The sequence below is a fragment of the Mobula hypostoma genome, unplaced genomic scaffold (genome assembly GCF_963921235.1).
Source record: "Mobula hypostoma unplaced genomic scaffold, sMobHyp1.1 scaffold_51, whole genome shotgun sequence".
Lineage (NCBI taxonomy): Eukaryota > Metazoa > Chordata > Chondrichthyes > Myliobatiformes > Myliobatidae > Mobula > Mobula hypostoma.
Genome location: NW_026948233.1, coordinates 153,939 through 171,525, shown reverse-complemented (window position 1 = coordinate 171,525; position 17,587 = coordinate 153,939). Strand labels below are relative to the sequence as shown.

Sequence of the window (17,587 nt, the reverse complement as noted above, 5' to 3'; positions counted from 1 at the left end):
GCTGCAGCTTGTAACCCTGCACTTTATGGAGTTGGAACTTGAAATGGATGAATTCCGGATCATCCAGGAGTTGGAGGGGGTGATAGATATGACATGAAGAGAGGTGAGTTACACCCAAGGTGCGGGACACAGGAAACTGGGTGAGAGTCAGGAAGGGGAATGAAGTTAAATAGCCATCACAGAGTACTCTTGTTGCTATCCCACACAACGTCAGGTGGACAACTTTAGAAACTGTTGAGATTACCTGGCAGAGAAAAATCAAAGGGGTGATAGGGGATTCGTTAGTTAGAGAAATAGAACAAGAGGGGACTTATATCCTTGTGGTAAGGCTCGCTAGTGCCAGTGTTGGGGGGAGGGGTGATGTGGTTAAAATAAGTTGTAGGGGAAATGGGAGCCAGAATGACAGAACAGATAGTGGGGAGGGTGAATTGAATTGAATTCACTTTATTACAAACATTCTTCATATACATGAGGAGTAGAAATCTAACATTCTAATCTCCATCTAAATGTGCAAAGTGTGATTCATAGTAATTTATAACAGATAGTTTATACATAGGACAGTCAATATAACATAGAAATGCAATTGTATCAGCATGAATTAATCAGTCTGATGGCCTGGTGGAAGATGATGTCCCGGAGCCTGTTGGTCCTTTTGCTGTGGTACCGTTTCCTGGATGGTTGCAGCAGGAACAGTTTGTGGTTGTAGTTAATTCAGTCCCTGATATCCTTTGGCCCCTTTTCACACACCTGTCTCTGTAAATGTCCTGAATAGTGGGAAGTTCACATCTACAGATGAGCTGGGCTGTCCACACCACTCTCTGCAGGTTCCTGCGATTAAGGGAAGTACAGTTCCCATACCAGGCAGTGATGCAGCCGGTCAGGATGCTCTCAATTGTGTGTCCCTGTAGAAAGACCTTTGGATTTTGGGCCCCATCCCCAACTTCTTCAACCATCTGAGGTGAAAGAGGTGCTTCTGTGCTCTTTTCACAACACAGCCGGTATGTACAGACCATGTACATGAAAGATGGCAAATGCAGTTTAATGCTGGTAAGTGTGAGGTGCTACATTTTAGTAGGACTAATCAAAATAGGACATAAATGGTAAATGGTAGGGCATTGAAGAATGCAGTAGAACAGAGGGATCTAGGAATAATGGTGCATAGTTCCCTGAAGGTGGAATCTCATGTGGATAGGGTGGTGAAGAAAGCTTTTGGTATGCTGGCCTTTATAAATCAGAGCATTGAGTATAGGAGTTGGGATGTAATGTTAAAATTGTACAAGGCATTGGTAAGGCCAAATTTGGAGTATTGTGTACAGTTCTGGTCACTGAATAATAGGAAAGATGTCAACAAAATAGAGAGAATACAGAGATTTACTAGAATGCTACCTGGGTTTCAGCACCTCAGTTACAGAGAAAGGTTGAACAAGTTGGGTCTTTATTTTTTTGGAGCGTAGAAGGTTGAGGGGGTCTTGACAGAAGAATTTTAAATTATGAGGGGGATAGAGAGAGTTGACGTGAATAGGCTTTTTCCATTGAGAGTAGGTGAGATTCAAACAAGAGGACATGAGTTGAGTGTTGGGGGCAGAAGTTTAGGGGTAACATGAGGGTAACTTCTTTACTCAGAGAGTGGTAGCTGTGTAGAATGAGTTTCCAATAGAACTGGTAGAGGCAGGCTCGATATTATCATTTAAAGTAAAATTGGATAGCTATATGGACAGGAAAGGAATGGAGGGTTATGGACTGAGTGCAGGTCGGTGGGACTAGGTGAGAGTAAGCATTCAGCATGGACTAGAAGGGCCAAGATGGCCTGTTTCTGTGCTGTAATTGTTATATGGTTATATGTGAGATCCTTGGTGATGTTTATGCTGAGGAACTTAAAGCTGTTCACCTTCTTAACCCCAGATCCATTGATGTCAATAGGGGTTAGCCTGTCTCCATTCCTCCTGTAGTCCAAAGTCAGCTTCTTTGTTTTTGTGACAATGAGGGAGAGTTTGTTTTCTTGACATCAGTCAGATGTTGTTCAGACCTCAGACAGAGTCAGCAATCAAATGGTTGAGCATGGTGCGATGAATGTGCTGAGCTGTGTATATCACAATGCAAGAAGCATCGTAGGAAAGCCAGATGAGCTCAGGACAGGGAATTATGAAGTTGTATCCATTGTGGGGACTTGGTTGCATCCAACAGTTTGAGGGATTTAGAGGAATAAATTTGTGGAGAGATTGCACCATGCCAAGACGCAAAGGTTGTTCCAGTAAGTGATTTTAACTTTCCATATATTGACTGGGACTCCCATACAGCAAAAGGACTAGATGGGGTAGAGTTTGTCAAATGTGCCCTTAATCTGTAATTTGAATTCCTGACGTAGAAGTGTGCAATAAGCTGTTAGGAAATGACAGGCTGGTGACAGAAGTTAGTGATCATAATGCCATGAGATTCAAAGTAAATATGGAAAACGAGAGGTGTGCACCACGGGTTGAGATTCTAAATTGGAGAAAGGTCAATTCTGATGGTCCTGAGAAAGGATCTGACAAGTGTGGTTTGGAACAGGCTGCTTTCTGGCAAAGGAGTACTTGGTAAGTGGGAGGCCTTCAGAAGTGAAATTTTGAGTATGTAGAGTTTGTACATGCCTGCCAAAATAAAATTTGAAAAGTTACAGGTGCAGGGAACCTTGCTTATCAAGAGATATTGAGGCCGGGATATTTTGTTCCTCTAAATGCCTCAGACTGTTGGGTGCTACCAAGATGCATTAATGACAACAGTATCATGATTCCATGCCCTGAGCTCACCTGACTTTTTTATTTAGCTGTCTGCTTTTGGTTTCTGAAAATTTCCCAATAGGTTTTGGGTAAGTTATTGGAATGTATGTGCAGGAACCAGATATATACTGTAAGTATTTGGATAGGTGTGGACTGATAAAAGGTTAGACAGCATGGCTTTGTGCACAGTAGGTCATGTCTATCCAATCTTAGAGTCTCTTGAGGAAGTTATCAGGAAAGTGGTTGAAGGCAAGGCAGTGGATATTGTCTACATGGACATTAGCAAGGCACTGGGCAAAGTCTCATATGGGAGATTGGTCAAGAAGGTTCAGTCACTCAGCATTCAAGATGAGATAGTAAATTGGGTGAGACACTGTCTTTGGGAGAAGCCAGAGTGTGGTAGCAGATGGTTGCCTCTCTGACTGGAGGCCTGTGACTAGTGGTTTGCCACAGGGATCAGTGCTGGATCTGTTATTGTGTGTCATCTATATCAGTAATCTGGTTGATAGTGTGGTTAACTGGATCAGCAAATTTGTGGATCACACCAAGATTAGTGGTGTCGTGAACAGCAAGGAGGACTATCATGGCTTGCAGTGCAATCTGGATCAGCTGGAATAATGGGTTAAGAAATGCAAAATGCAATTTAATGGAGACAAGTGTGAGGTGTTGCATTTTGGTTGGACCTAGGTCTTACACAGTGAATGTTAGGGCACTGAGAAGTGCTGTAGAAGAAAGGCATCTTGGAATACAGGTCTATATTTTGCCAGGTATGGAGGACTTGGGTTATAAGGAAAGATTGAGCAGGTCAGGACTTTATTCCTCAGAATGTAGAAGACCGAGGGGAGATTTGATTGTGATAGAGGGGTATAGATAGGGTAAATGCAAGCTGGCTTTCTCCACTGAGATTGGGCGGTACTACAACCAGAGGCCATGGGTTAAGGGTGAAAGGTGAAACGTTAAGGGGAACATGAGGGGAAACTTCTTCACACAGACGGTCATCCGGGTGTGGAATGAGCAGCCAGCACAAGTGGTGCATGTGAGCTCAATTTCAACATTTAAGAGGTTTACATAGGTACCTGGATGGTGGGGGTATGGGGGTAGGTAGTTTAAATAGTTCAGTACAAACCAGATGGTCCAAAGGGCCTGTTTCTGTGCTGTAGTTTTCTGTGACTGTGACAAGAACCTGAAATAATACAAAAATTCACTCTAAGTCCTTTTAACAGCTGTGCAGACCCACCATTCATCTCAGCAGGAATTTTTATACGACGTTAAAACTGTGGCATTTAAGTTAATAATACGTAAAAGAAAATCCCAGATGCATGTCAAGAAAGACTATTTCTGAGAGGGTGTTTCAGTTACTGTGGGGCCAGGCACCCATGGGGCTCAGCAGGAACAGGGAATAATACCAATGGAGAGAGTCAAACTGAGCCAGGTCACAGATTGGAGATGGCAGAAATGCCCCATTCTTATAGAGACAGGAAGAGCATCAGAGAATTTGATGGTCATTCCAGATACCAGCACTGTGCCCATTCAGAAGATGATTTCTCTGTCCAACTTGGGTTGAACTTCACTGTAACAGTGTGATACCAGATCAAACCTTGACAACCCAAGTAATCTCATCTGAAATTTTGTCTTAATCCATTGATGGATTTTGTAAATCTTTTTACAGGTTAAAAACGAGAAGGAATTTGGCTCCTGGAATCTCAAACATGGCACGCCAGTTTTGCTGTCTCTGTCCAGATGTTTGAGAAGTGGAGCAAGGGATTCAATCAACCATCCTACCTGCTCAGACAGTGGGAGTGGATTCACTCGGTTATCTCAATTGAAGGTACATCAGCAAGTTCACACTGGACAAGGCCATTCATCTGATCTGTGTGTGAGAAGGGATTCAGTCGGTCTTCCCACCTGTGGACACACCAGGCAATTCACACTGGGCAGAGGCTGGTCATCTGCTGAATTTGTGGGGAAGGATTCACTCGGTCATCTGACCTAATGGCTCACCAGCGAGTTCACACTGGGGAGAAACCATTCACCTGCTCAGTCTGTGGGAAGAGATTCACTGATTCATCCACCCTACAGAGACATCAGCGAATTCACACTGGGGAGAAGCCATTCACCTGCTCAGAATGTGGGAAGAGATTCTCTCAGTCATCCGACCTACAGAGACATCAGCGAGTTCACACTGGGGAGAAGCCGTTCACCTGCTCATTCTGTGGGAAGAGATTCACTGATTCGTCCACCCTACAGAAACACCAGCGAGTTCACTCTGGGGAGAAGCCGTTCAACTGCTCAGAATGTGGCATGAGATTCACTGATTCATCCCACCTGCAGAGTCACCAGCGAGTTCACACTGGGGAGAAGCCGTTCACCTGCTCAGTCTGTGGGAAGGGATTCAGTCAGTCATTCACCCTACAGAGACATCAGCGAGTTCACACTGGGGAGAAGCCGTTCCCCTGCTTAGAATGTGGGAAGAGATTCACTAGGTCATCCAGACTACTGGCACACCAGTCAGTTCACACGGGGGAGAGGCCGTTCACCTGCTCAGAATGTGGGAAGAGATTCACTTGGTCATCCTGCCTACAGAGTCATCAGCGAGTTCACACGGGGGAGAAGCCATTCACTTGCTCAGAATGTGGGAAGAGATTCACTGATTCGTCCACCCTACAGAGACATCAGCGACTTCACACCGGGGAGAAGCCATTCACCTGCTCAGAATGTGGGAAGAGATTCACTCAGTCATCCGATCTACAGAGACATCAGCGAGTTCACACTGGGGAGAAGCCGTTCACCTGCTCAGTCTGTGGGAAGAGATGCACTCAGTCATCCGATCTGCAGAGTCATCAGCGAATTCACACTGGGGAGAAGCCATTCACCTGCTCCAAATGTGGGAAGAGATTCACTGATTCATCCCACCTACAGAGTCACCAGCGAGTTCACACTGGGGAGAAGCCGTTCACCTGCTCAGAATGTGGGAAGAGATTCACTTACTCATCCAACCTACAGAGTCATCAGCGAGTTCACACTGGGGAGAAGCCGTTCACCTGCTCAGAATGTGGTAAGAGATTCACTAGGTCATCCGGACTGCTGGCACACCAGTCAGTTCACACGGGGGAGAGGCCATTCTCCTGCTCAGTCTGTGGGAAGAGATTCACTAATTTGTCCACCCTACAGAAACACCAGCGAGTTCACACTGGGGAGAGGCCGTTCACCTGCTCAGAATGTGGGAAGAGATTCACTCAGTCATCCGACCTACAGAGACATCAGCGAGTTCACACTGGGGAGAAGCCGTTCACCTGCTCAGTCTATGGGAAGAGATTCACTGATTCGTCCACCCTACAGAAACACCAGCGAGTTCACACTGGGGAGAAGCCATTCACCTGAACAGAATGTGGTAAGAGATTCACCCGGTCATCCCACCTACTGGCACACCAGTCAGTTCGTACGTGGGAGAGGCCGTTCACCTGCTCAGAATGTGAGAAGAGATTCACTCACTCATCCAACCTACAGAGTCATCAGTGGTTCACACTGGGGAGAAGCCGTTCACCTGCTCAGAAAGTGGGAAGAGATTCACTGATTCATCCACCCTACAGAGACATCAGCGAGTTCACACTGGGCAGAGGCCGTTCACCTGCTCAGTCTGTGGGAAAGGATTCACTCAGTCATCCCACCTACTGGCACACCAGTCAGTTCACACTGGGGAGTGGCCATTGTTATGAATCCCTAGGTTTCATTTTCTGTGGACTGTCATTTTAAGAGAGAGAGAGAGATTAAGAATGGAAATCAGTCTGACTTGCAGCTTGTTTACATCGCTCGCTGCTTGTTTAGTTTTAACCGAGGACAGAGATACTCAGAGTCAGATGGAGATGAAGGAGGAAAAATGGAAGGTTCGAAACAAGAGAACTAGTGGCCAAGGGTCACTGTTTAGAACTTTCCTCTGCCCACAAGGGTGGGTTACTTATCAATTCAGCGAACATCGAATGTGTGGTTGTCACCTCATTTGATCCATAGGAGTGGATTGGATTTGGGGTATCCTGTGAAGACCACTTATGTGTTAACCCTTGCCTGGGTGTGGTGTGGAAATTCACTTGAAGACGATACCCCTTGTGAAAAGTCACTTTGGGTGATAATTTGTATGTGGATTTGGAACGACGACAGATAAAATCTACAGCGACTGTTCCCTCGTTTTACCACCATGGATGCTGTGGAATTTAACGTTATTGCCTTCTCTCGACATTTACCCTGGATTACAAATATCTCTCTCTCCTCAACTATTCTGCGGTTGAACTGAACTTTCATAGTTCACCATCTCAAGACTCCAAGCCTTGTTTCCCCTGAGCTCAATAGTTTCGGAGTTCTATTTACCCACATTTATACACATAACACTGTTAATTTTTGTTTATCTTGCTTAAGTTACTATATTGTTAGTAGGTACTAATAAAGATCGTGGATGTAACATCAAAAACAGACTCTAGGTGTAGTCTATTGCTGCTGACTCATTTCTATAGTGTTACGGGGACAAAATTGGGACCTGCATCCGATATAGGAAAAGATTTGGAGGCGTATTGATTAATTATCGATTTCATTGGAGAAATCCCTTTTGATTTATTTGAGTGTGGAAAATCAGCAGCAATGGATGTTGATAGATTTCTGGAAGCGCCAACCTCTAAGGCACTGAAGGACACCAGAAGGATTGAGTTGTTGAGTATTGTTAAAAGGTTAAAACTTGCTAAGGTGAAATCGACAATGAGGAGGTCACAGGTGCAGAGGATAATAGCTGAACATTATGTATCTGAGGGTGTGTTTAAAGTGGAGGAGTTGGAGGTGTTTCCTGAAAGTAAACCCAGTGAGCTTGGCCTCCCGTACAAGTTAGAAAAATTGAAGATGGAGGCTGTGGAAAGGCAGAGGCAGGTTGAGGCTGGAAAGGCAGGAAAACAGAGAGAAGAGGCAGAAAAACAGGGAGGAAGCAGAAAGACAGTGGCTGTTCGAGCTGGAAAAGATAGAGAGATTGCAGCAAAGGGGTCTAACATTAGACTCTGGTGATAAGCTTGAGGGCAGTCAGGATGTTAAATTGGTACCTCCACTTGACGATGCGGAAGTTGATAAATACTTTCAGCATTTTGATAAGGTTGCTCAGAGTTTAAAGTGCCCAAAAGAGGGTTGGCCTATTCTCTTACAAAGTGTAATTAAGGGGAAGGCTCAGCGAGCCTATTCTGCTTTGACAGTTGATGAAGCAGCTGATTATGACATAGTGAAACAGGCTGTGCTCAAAGCTTATGAGTTGGTCCCAGAAGCATACAGGCAAAAGTTTAGAAATTCGAGGAAACCTGTGAACCAGACCTATATGGACTTTGCTTATGAGAAGTTTGTGTGTCTTGACCACTGGTGCACATATAAAAATGTAAATGATGATTTTAACAGCTTGAAAGAGTTGGTTTTAATTGAAGAATTCAGAAGGTGCGTCCCTGGTGACATAAAGATGTATTTAGATGAAAAGGATGCTGCCATTTTGCAGGAGTCTGCTCAATTAGCAGATGAGTTTGCTTTAACCCACAAGGTTATGTTTACCCCGAGTAAGAGTTTCCAAAAGAGTCGCAGGGATAACCAGGGTAAACCGGAAATTAAAGCTGGGACTAGCGACAAGGGTAAGGATGAAGGTAAGCAGTTGAAGGAGAAATATTCTGGTCTCTCTTGTTACTATTGTAAGAAAGCTGGTCATGTGATGGCTAATTGTTCTGTCCTGAAGAAGAAAAAGGAAAAGGAGGCAGTCCCAAATACCTCTGATTTGTATGTTGAAGCACCTATAAACCCACATGGTTCTGAACATTCTGTTGCGGCTCAGTTAAGGACTGAGAGGTCGGACGAAGTTAAAAAGGGATTTGATCATTTTATGTCAGATGGGTTTGTATTAGTAATGGAAGGGTCAACCCTGGTACCAGTGAAAATTTTTCGAGATACTGGGGCTTCTCAATCACTTATATTAGACAGCATTCTAAAGTTTGGTGATGAGACTGAGATAGGTGAGGTAAATCTTATTAAAGGCATTGGGGGCAGCATTGTTTCTGTTCCATTGCACAAGGTAACTTTACAGTCAGGGTTGGTTTCAGGACCTGTTAAGATTGGATTATGCTCCAGTTTACAGGTGGAAGATGTTACTTTGCTGTTAGGGAATGACCTGGCAGATGGTAAAGTTGTTCCTGCAGTGCAGTTGACAACTAAACCAACCACTGACGACTCAGAGATGGATTTTAACATTTATCGCAGTAACTCAAAGTATGGCTAAAAAGTCTGCCAATGCAGACGGTTCTGTGCAGCATGATTCTGATACCCATGATAGCCAAAATCAGGATTCAGGTTATGATGACTTGTCGGGGACTTTTCTGCCTTCATTGTTTCAACAGGATTCAGGTAGTAAGTCTGATGAGAAAGATTTATCCCTGTCTAGGAAGGAGTTTATAGCAGAACAAAACCGAGACCTTGAGATTGAAGCTTTATAAGAAACATCTTTCTCAGATGATGAGATTAAGAAAATGACGGTAGGGTATTATCTCAAGGATGGGGTGTTAATGAGGAAGTGGAGGCCACCTGCTATACCTGCGAGTGAGGAATGGGCAATTATTCCTAAAGTTTATGGGACTGAAATTTTAACTTTGGCCCACAGTATGCCCGTAGGTGGCCATTTTGACATGAATAAAACTGTAAACAGGATTATGAAAGAATTTTACTGGCCGAATTTGAGGAAAGATATTGTGACCTTTTGCAGAACCTGTCATACTTGTCAAGTTGTGGGTAAACCTAATCAGGTCACCCTAGTGGCCCCACTCTGGCCTATACCTGCATTCGGTGAACCCTTTTCCAAATTTTATTAAAGCTAAAACTGTGGCGAAGGCTCCAAACAAGTTTTTTTTACTTTATTTGGTTTGCCTAAAGAAATCCAGTCTGACCAAGGAAGTAATTTTACATCTGGATTATTCCAGCAGGTAGTTTATGAACTGGGAGCTAAACAAATTACATCGTCTGCGTACCATCCGGAATCACAAGAGGCTTTAGAAAGATTTCATTCTACCCTCAAAACAATGATTAAGACGTACTGTGTTGAAAATGGGAACGACTGGGATGAAGGAATACATTTGCTTTTGTTCACTGTAAAGGCTGAATTATACTTGTGCATTCGGGATACGCCGTATCCTACACCGTAGGCCCGATTTAATTTTTGCGTAGCCCTATGCCGTAGCGAGTATGTGTAGTTGTGTCTGCATCGCTCTGCACTTCACCACCAAAACGCAAGTTGGCCGTGGGGTTTCTCTGACACTGTTGAGTTTCATCGTGACAGACATGGACAGGGAAATGCATCTCAAATATTTTCCCATGTCGGCAGGTAGATTTGATGATTTGGTTCATTGTCTCCAACCATTTATTTTGCATCAGTGTACAGACATGGCAGAGAAAAGCAACCAGAAATGCGATTTTACCAAGCGGACCAATCACAGTTGTTGCGGTCTGCGTCACCGCGACGCATGAATTACTTTTTAGAGGAGGTGCACGTTACCCTGCGGCGTAGGGTACAGCGTGGGTACGGCGTAGGGTACGTGGTGCCTATGGCGTACACTTGACGCACAAGTATAAATCAGGCTTAAGAGAGTCGGTACAGGAGTCACTGGGCTTTAGTCCATCTGAACTTGTATTTGGTCATAGAGTGATGGGACCTTTGACCTTGTTAAAGGAACAGTGGATTGAGGGGGATGTACATGTTAACTTGTTAGACTATGTTTTGAAGTTCAAAACTAAACTATACCAAGCTTGTCGTCTAGCGAGACAAAACGTAAAGATTTCTCAAAACAAAATGAAGTGTTGGTTTGATAAGCGGACCAACACAAAAGAAAATACAAGGTGGGGGATAATGTGCTTGCCTTATCTCCAATGTTGACGATTCTACTTCAAGTGAAATTCAATGGACTGTATGAATTAGTCTCTCATATTAATGATGTGAATTATGTTATTAAAACACACGACCGACGTAAACTAACACAGGTGGTACACATCAATATGATAAAGCCTTATTCTGACAAGCAGGCACCATCGGTGAGTGTTGTCAAACATATCAATCTGACAACCCTGAGAATGAAACAATTGACTTGTCTGAAAGTTTACACAAGCCAAACATGGTCCCGGTTAGGCTAATGAACTCATCTTGTGGTTAAGTTTTGGGGTTTATTTAAGTTATTTAACGGGGAAATGGTGAATCCTATGATGAAGTGTGTGTGTAATAAATATATATATATATATATATATATACATGAATGTATATGTGTATACATGTATGTATATGTGTATATATGTTATAGTATTTTTTAAAGATTCTTGTTTTGATGTGGACATCCAAGTTTTTTTTGTAAGTAAAAGCACCTCAATCTAAAACAATTGACTCGTCTGAGACTTTTCACAAGCCAAACATGGTCCCAGTTAGGCTAATGAACTCGGTTGTTCTCGAAAACATTGACAGCAAGTTGGCTCATCTGCAGCCAACACAAGAACAACAGCTGAAGGAATTAACTCTGAAGTTTAAAGATTTATTTCCCGATGTTCCCAAGCAAACCACGGTCGCAGTACATGACGTAGATATTGGTCAAGCCAAACCGATTAAACAACACCCATATCGCTGAATGTAGAAAAGTGTAAATTGGCTGAGCAAGAAATTGAATATATGCTGAAAAATGATATTATTAGGCCTTCAACATCAGATTGGAGCTCACCCTGCGTTATTGTGCCCAAACCTGATGGTAGTGTTAGATTTTGCACTGATTATAGGAAGGTAAATGCAGTAACAAAAACAGATGCCTATCCTATCCCTAGGGTGGATGATTGCATCGATAAGGTTGGAAAAGGTAATTTCTTACAAAGATTGATCTGTTGAAAGGGTATTGGTGTGTTCCATTGACGGACTGAGGTAGAGAAATTTCTGCATTTGTTACACCTTCTGGGTTGTATGAATACAATGTTTCGCCATTTGGAATGAAATATGCTCCAGGTACATTCCAGAGAATGATTGATTCTGTAATTCAAGGGTTAGGACACACAGATGCCTATAATGATGACTTAGTCACAGGGAGTGACACTTGGGAAGAGCATATCTCTGTAGTAGAAAAGCTGTTTGACAGGCTTTCCAGGGCCAACCTTACAGTTGACTTAGCTAAGAGTGAATTTGGCCATGCCTCTGTGATCTATCTTGGCTGTGTTGTAGGTCAAGGCAAGTTGGCTCCTGTGCAGGCAAAATCCAGGCAATTTCTGAAGTTCCTATTCCGACTGTGTGACGAAGGCCCGTCACTGATTACAGACGTCTCATGGTACACTCGGTAAAACACTCAAAGGGTCATCCACACACATTATTCCCCTCTGTTATTGTGGTGAGTGCACGCATCACAATAAATCAACAGTCACAATTTTACACTCAACCCCAGCAGTAATAGGTATCAAAAAAGGAAACACACTATGTCACAGTTTTATTATCTCAGGTCAATTTATTCATATCGGGGTGGGGTTCTGAGTTGGATGATCAGCCATGATCATAATAAATGGCGGTGCAAGCTCGAAGGGCCGAATGGCCTACTCCTGCACCTATTTTCTATGTTTCTATATTCATCTTTCCAATAAGTGTTTTGCCGAAGTGTCATGATAATCTGACGTCTCTCTCCTCCACAGTCACTGGGTCTGAAACAGAGCTGCTGCATAGAGCTGTCTTATATAGAGGCAGTAGCAACCTGCACAGGTGTGCCGATGGCGGAGGATACCATCTTTACCTGGGACAAGGGTTACGTTACCTAATTACTCATCTTGTGGTAAAGTTTTGGGGTTTATACAAGTTATTTAACTGGGAAATAGTGAATCCTATGATGAAGTATATGTGTTTATTGTGAGAACTGGTGGTAGAGTTTCAGATTGTGTGAAATGGAAGATAATTGAGTTAATTAACTTTTGGTTTGTCTCGGGGGATTGGCTTAGCAGTTGTAAGCCTTGGCTTTGGGTTCTTTTTTTGTTTAGTTTGGGGGTGGCTGTTAACTAGACAGGTGACAATTGCAAGCCGTATGTATATATATTGCATTTTTTTTAATTTCTTGTTTTGATGTGGACATCCAAGTTTTTGTTTTTCCACTATTTTTGTAAATAAAAGCACCTTAATCTATTTTTGCCACTCAAGCCATCTTGTTATTTTTCTTAGACAGTTGACACACAGTTTTTGTGACAGACTGGTAAGAAGGCTCTTGGAAGGTTTCTGGGAATGGTTGGATATTATCGTAAGTTCTGGAAGAACTTTGCTGATATCACTCTTCCTCTGACTAATCTCCTGAAGAAGGGTGAAAAGTTTGTTTGGACTGAGCCTTGTCAGGAAGCATTTGATCGATTGAAAGTTGTTATTTGGGATTAGGCCAATCAATGTAGTGTTGTCAGCAAATTTAATTAACAGATTGGTGCTGTGGGTGGCGACACAAGTCATGGGTGCACAGAGAGTAAAGGAGGGGGCCAAGTAGACAACCCTGTGGGGCATGTGTGCTGAGGGTCAGAGAGACAGAGGTGAGGGAGCCCACTCTTACCACCTGCCAGCCATCTGACAGGAAGTCCAGGATCCAGCTGCACAAGGCAGGGTGAAGGCTGACATCTCTGAGCTTCTTGTCGATACTTCACGCTTTCGTATGGCTAAAGCTCTGCCCATGACTGCAAGGAACTGCAGAGAACTTTGGTCTCATCTGGAAACATCATAGAAACAAGCCTCCCCTCTGTGGACTCTTCCTACACTTCCCCTGCCTCGGGAAAGCAGGCCGTGTACTCGAGGATGCCCACAACTTTGGACATTATTGTTGCAAACCCATTCCCCCATCGTGGAAGAGATACAAAAGCCTTAAAACGCATACCACTAGGCTCATGGACGGCTTCCTGTTTGCGATTGTAAGCCAAATTAATGGTCTCCGGTCCAATAAAATGGACTCAACCTCACAATGTAACTCGACGTGACCCTGCCCCATATGTCTATCTGCACTGCACTTTCTCTGCAGCCATAATGCTTTGTTACAGTTATTGTTTTATCGTATATGAGCTCAATGTACTGTTGTAATGTATTGATCTGTGTGGATGGTAGGTCGAGCAAGATTTTCACTGTAGCTCAGTACCTGATAAGAATAAACAAATTCCCCATTTTAATTGTGTGGAAATATTAGACAGACTGAGCTTCTGCTCTGGAACCACAGAAGGAAACTTAACTGTTGTCATTTCTGAGGAATGCAAATAAATAGAAAAGGCTTCAAACTCACATTACGATCTGTGGTAACTAGGATCAGGTGACCGGTGGTGGGTCTCCCAGACCAATTATCAGAATCAGGTTTAATAGCACCGGCAGATGTCATGTAATTTGTTGTCTCTATGTCAGCAGTAGAAGCTAATTTGTAACAACAGATTTTAACCATTGTGATTTAAAATAAGAATATACATATCAAATAGTTAAATTATGTAAGTAGTACAAAATAAGAATTTTAAAAATGTAATACTGTAAGCTATTTTAATTGTGTGGAACTATTTGACTGAATGGGTTGTGGCTTTGGAAATTCTGGAGTGAAGCTGAACTAAACTGTACTAAACTATAACTAAACTTATGAAAAGCTCAGATAAATACAAAAGGCTAAATTCTCACATAAATGAGTCCTACAGCCAGAAACATTGGCTGCTCTTCAGCAGATAAAAACAGTGGAATGAGGCCTAGTCCCAGTGGTTATGGGCAAAGGCCTGGGACGAGGTGAGAGTAAGCGTTCAGCACGGACTAGAAGGGCCGAGATGGCCTGTTTCCACGCTGCAATTGTTATATGGTTACATGCTGAAAATATTGCAGAATAAAACATTGTCCACCCACAACGAGAGGATGTGACGGATCCGGATCTCACTGCCTTGTCTGAACGGGTGAAAGATGAAGCTACATGGACACGTAGAACAGTGACCGGCAGATGCTGCAGATCTGTGGAAAAATGTGAACAGGAAACAGGATCACCTGACGGGTGGAGAGTCTCCCATCTGATCCGGTGACTCTGCTCCTCGCCCCTCACACGTTGTCCGACCCATCCGCCGCGTTTCCCACATCATTCCATATTTATACCTATTTTTACCTTTTCCCTCCATATTTTCCCTGTCCCTTTCCTTCCACCCCCAGGTCACCAAGTCACAGGCTCGATTCCCATCCCGGTCCAACACACAATTCAGACCCAAAACATTTAAATCCGTCCATGTGTATAAACACTAATTTCTATTCACATTCCTCCGGCCTCACTGGACAGGAACACTGAAACATCAAGTGAGAAACAGCAGGCGGTGGCCATTCAGCCCCTCTAACCATCAACAAGATGACAGCTGTTCTCCCATCTCAGCCACATGTTTCTGCCCGATCCTCATTTCCTCGATCCCTCCGGTCTCCACACATCTGCCGGCCTCTGTTTTATGTGAGGACGATCACTGAGTCTTCACTGCCCTCTGTGGTGGGGATTTACAGACATTCACCACACTCAGAGTAGAGATATTTCCCCTCATCTCAGTCCCAGACAGTCCACCCCCTTTTTCAGAGACTGGGATCCCTGGTTCAACCGGTAATGATGTTGTGCATTTCAATGTGTTCACCTCTCAGTCCTCGATTCTCCAAATGAAAGGGTTATCGCATTTGATCTTTCTTCATATGATGACCCCACCACTCCAGGGATTAGTCTGGTGAATCTTCATTGCACTCTCTATAACAAATACTCTCTAACCTCTTTGTTAATCCTCTATGGAATTAATTTCCACCTTCTGCAGCCCCGTGTTGCCCCAACCACTCACCTCCCACCCCCGTCACTATTTCCACCTTCCCACCTCCCCCTCACCTGGATCCACCTCTCACTCCCCAGCTCTTGCCCCATCCCCACCCCTCACCTCTTTTCTCTGACTATTTCCCGTCCACTCTCAGTCCAGAGGGAGGGTCTCGGCCCGAAATGTTGACGGTCCATTTCCCTCCACAGATGCTGCCCGACCCACTGAGTTCCTCCGGCAGTTTGTTCTTTGGTCTGTATGACCCGTGTTAGTGTGGGGAGCGGGATTTTACACCATATTCCAGGTACAGTCTCAACAAAACACAAATAATTGTCACTTTGCCCGGACCATTGGCCCCGTTTGCAGGGCAACAGTCTGCCGGTGTTTGCCCCCCAATGTGGTGAATCCCTCTGCTCGCCACCACCGTGGGCTCAGACATTTCCACAGATGAGCCCCTCCTGTCCCCACCGGGACAAACATCCTGTCCGCCCCCTCTCTCACCGTCTTCATCCTTTCAATAAAATCCCCCTCTCCCTCCCCGGGGAACCGGCATCAAACCGACGGGCCGAGCGGTCTCCTCCTACCTCTCAGCGACACATCAGACTCCGGCCGCAGGAGACGCTTCACAAACGCCCCAACTTCCCTCGGAGGGAAATGGAAATAAATCAGAAAGCGGACATTTACTTTGACGGTTGTCCCGCCGTGACGGAAAGTTCGGGAGACGGTGTCAGCGGGGGTAACGCCCTCTCGGTTGGTCCGCCTCTGCTATTGGTTGGAAGCAGTGATTGACATCGCTTCCCACCAATGGGAATAACGCAGCGCGTGACTCCTCTGTTGACAGCGGTCGGGGAGGGTCTGGTCACGTGATTAGTAGCCCAGCCGTTAAACCGACCAAGCTCGAGCTCACCGGCGCGCGGTGCACAAAAGGCCCCGGATGATCGGTTGAGGTAAGAAGGGATCTCCGGGTTGGGGGTCTCACCGGGCGGGCGTTTTCAACACCGACTTCGGGTAGTTGCTGTGAGCTCCAGACTCCGTGACCCACAATCCCGGGACAGTCCTGCTCTCTTCCCTCTCTCTCAGCCCCACCATCCGTACACGGACTCCGGGGAGCTTCCGGCTGATGAGGGAATGGGAACCGATGGATCTCTCAGACAGAGCTGAGCTCCAGCTGTCTAAATGCAAGGATCGGGAACTCGGAGAAAGGGAACAAAATCTTTTACATCAGCTGTTGAGAAAATCACCTTTGTTCTGCCTCCAGTCACAAACAAGAGAAAATCTGCAGATGCTGGAAATCCAAGCAACACACACAAATTGCTGGAGGAACTCAGCATTAGTACTCTTTTCCATAGATGCTGCCTGGCCTGCTGAGTTCCTCCAGCATTTTGTGTCTGTTGCTTGTTCTACCCCCTCTTGTTCTGGACTTTTCTACCCGTGAGAACATGTTTTGTCCCATTCTCTCTGTGTACATAATGATATCAAACACCTTTGTCCAGGGCAACAAGTAGCTTTCACATCACAAATGTGCCAGACTCCAATGAGACAGACTACTGCCCTTCCCTTCATATTCATTGGCATTGCCATCACTGAGTTCACCACCGTCAGTCACCTGGGGGAGGGTTCAGGGGAAATATTTATGTACAATACAGAAACTGGTGTTACCTGTGTGTATTATAGTGAAGCAAAAGTTGCTGGAGAATTTGCAAGTGGGAAGAAGTGGAGTGTTATTTGGAAATCTGACCTTTGTAAGCATCACTTAGCAAGCAAATCACATATGGACAGTGTGGAACAGCTGTGGAGAGAAAATCCTTCATTATCTGCTACAGGCCTACTATACAGGTTGTGTGAGAGTGCAGATGAACTTGATCAAACCCAGAGGGCATCAAAGTTTTTATTGACAGTGATTTGCCAGCTGTTAAAATGAATGGCTCTCTATATAAAGTTCACTGTGCACATGTTGTCACTGCGTAAAAAAATGCACAATACGAGCTTTATCTGCACACTAGTCATTACAAATTAGA

At 44.4% G+C, this 17,587-nt stretch overlaps 2 protein-coding genes across 2 annotated transcripts in view; one reads left to right on the top strand and one right to left on the bottom strand.

Moving 5' to 3' along the window:
- Nucleotides 1–17,587, bottom strand: part of LOC134342073 (zinc finger protein 229-like) — a 170,156-nt gene that overhangs the window by 22,875 nt on the left and 129,694 nt on the right. The window lies entirely within an intron of this gene.
- The window catches only part of LOC134342079 (zinc finger protein 850-like), a 29,752-nt gene that overhangs the window by 2,710 nt on the left and 9,455 nt on the right, over nt 1–17,587 (top strand). The window contains exon 2 of the mRNA XM_063040025.1: nt 4,426–6,043. Within this exon, the coding sequence (XP_062896095.1) occupies nt 4,749–6,043 (1,295 nt within the window). The 5' untranslated portion in view covers nt 4,426–4,748. The remainder of the gene's footprint in view (nt 1–4,425; nt 6,044–17,587) is intronic.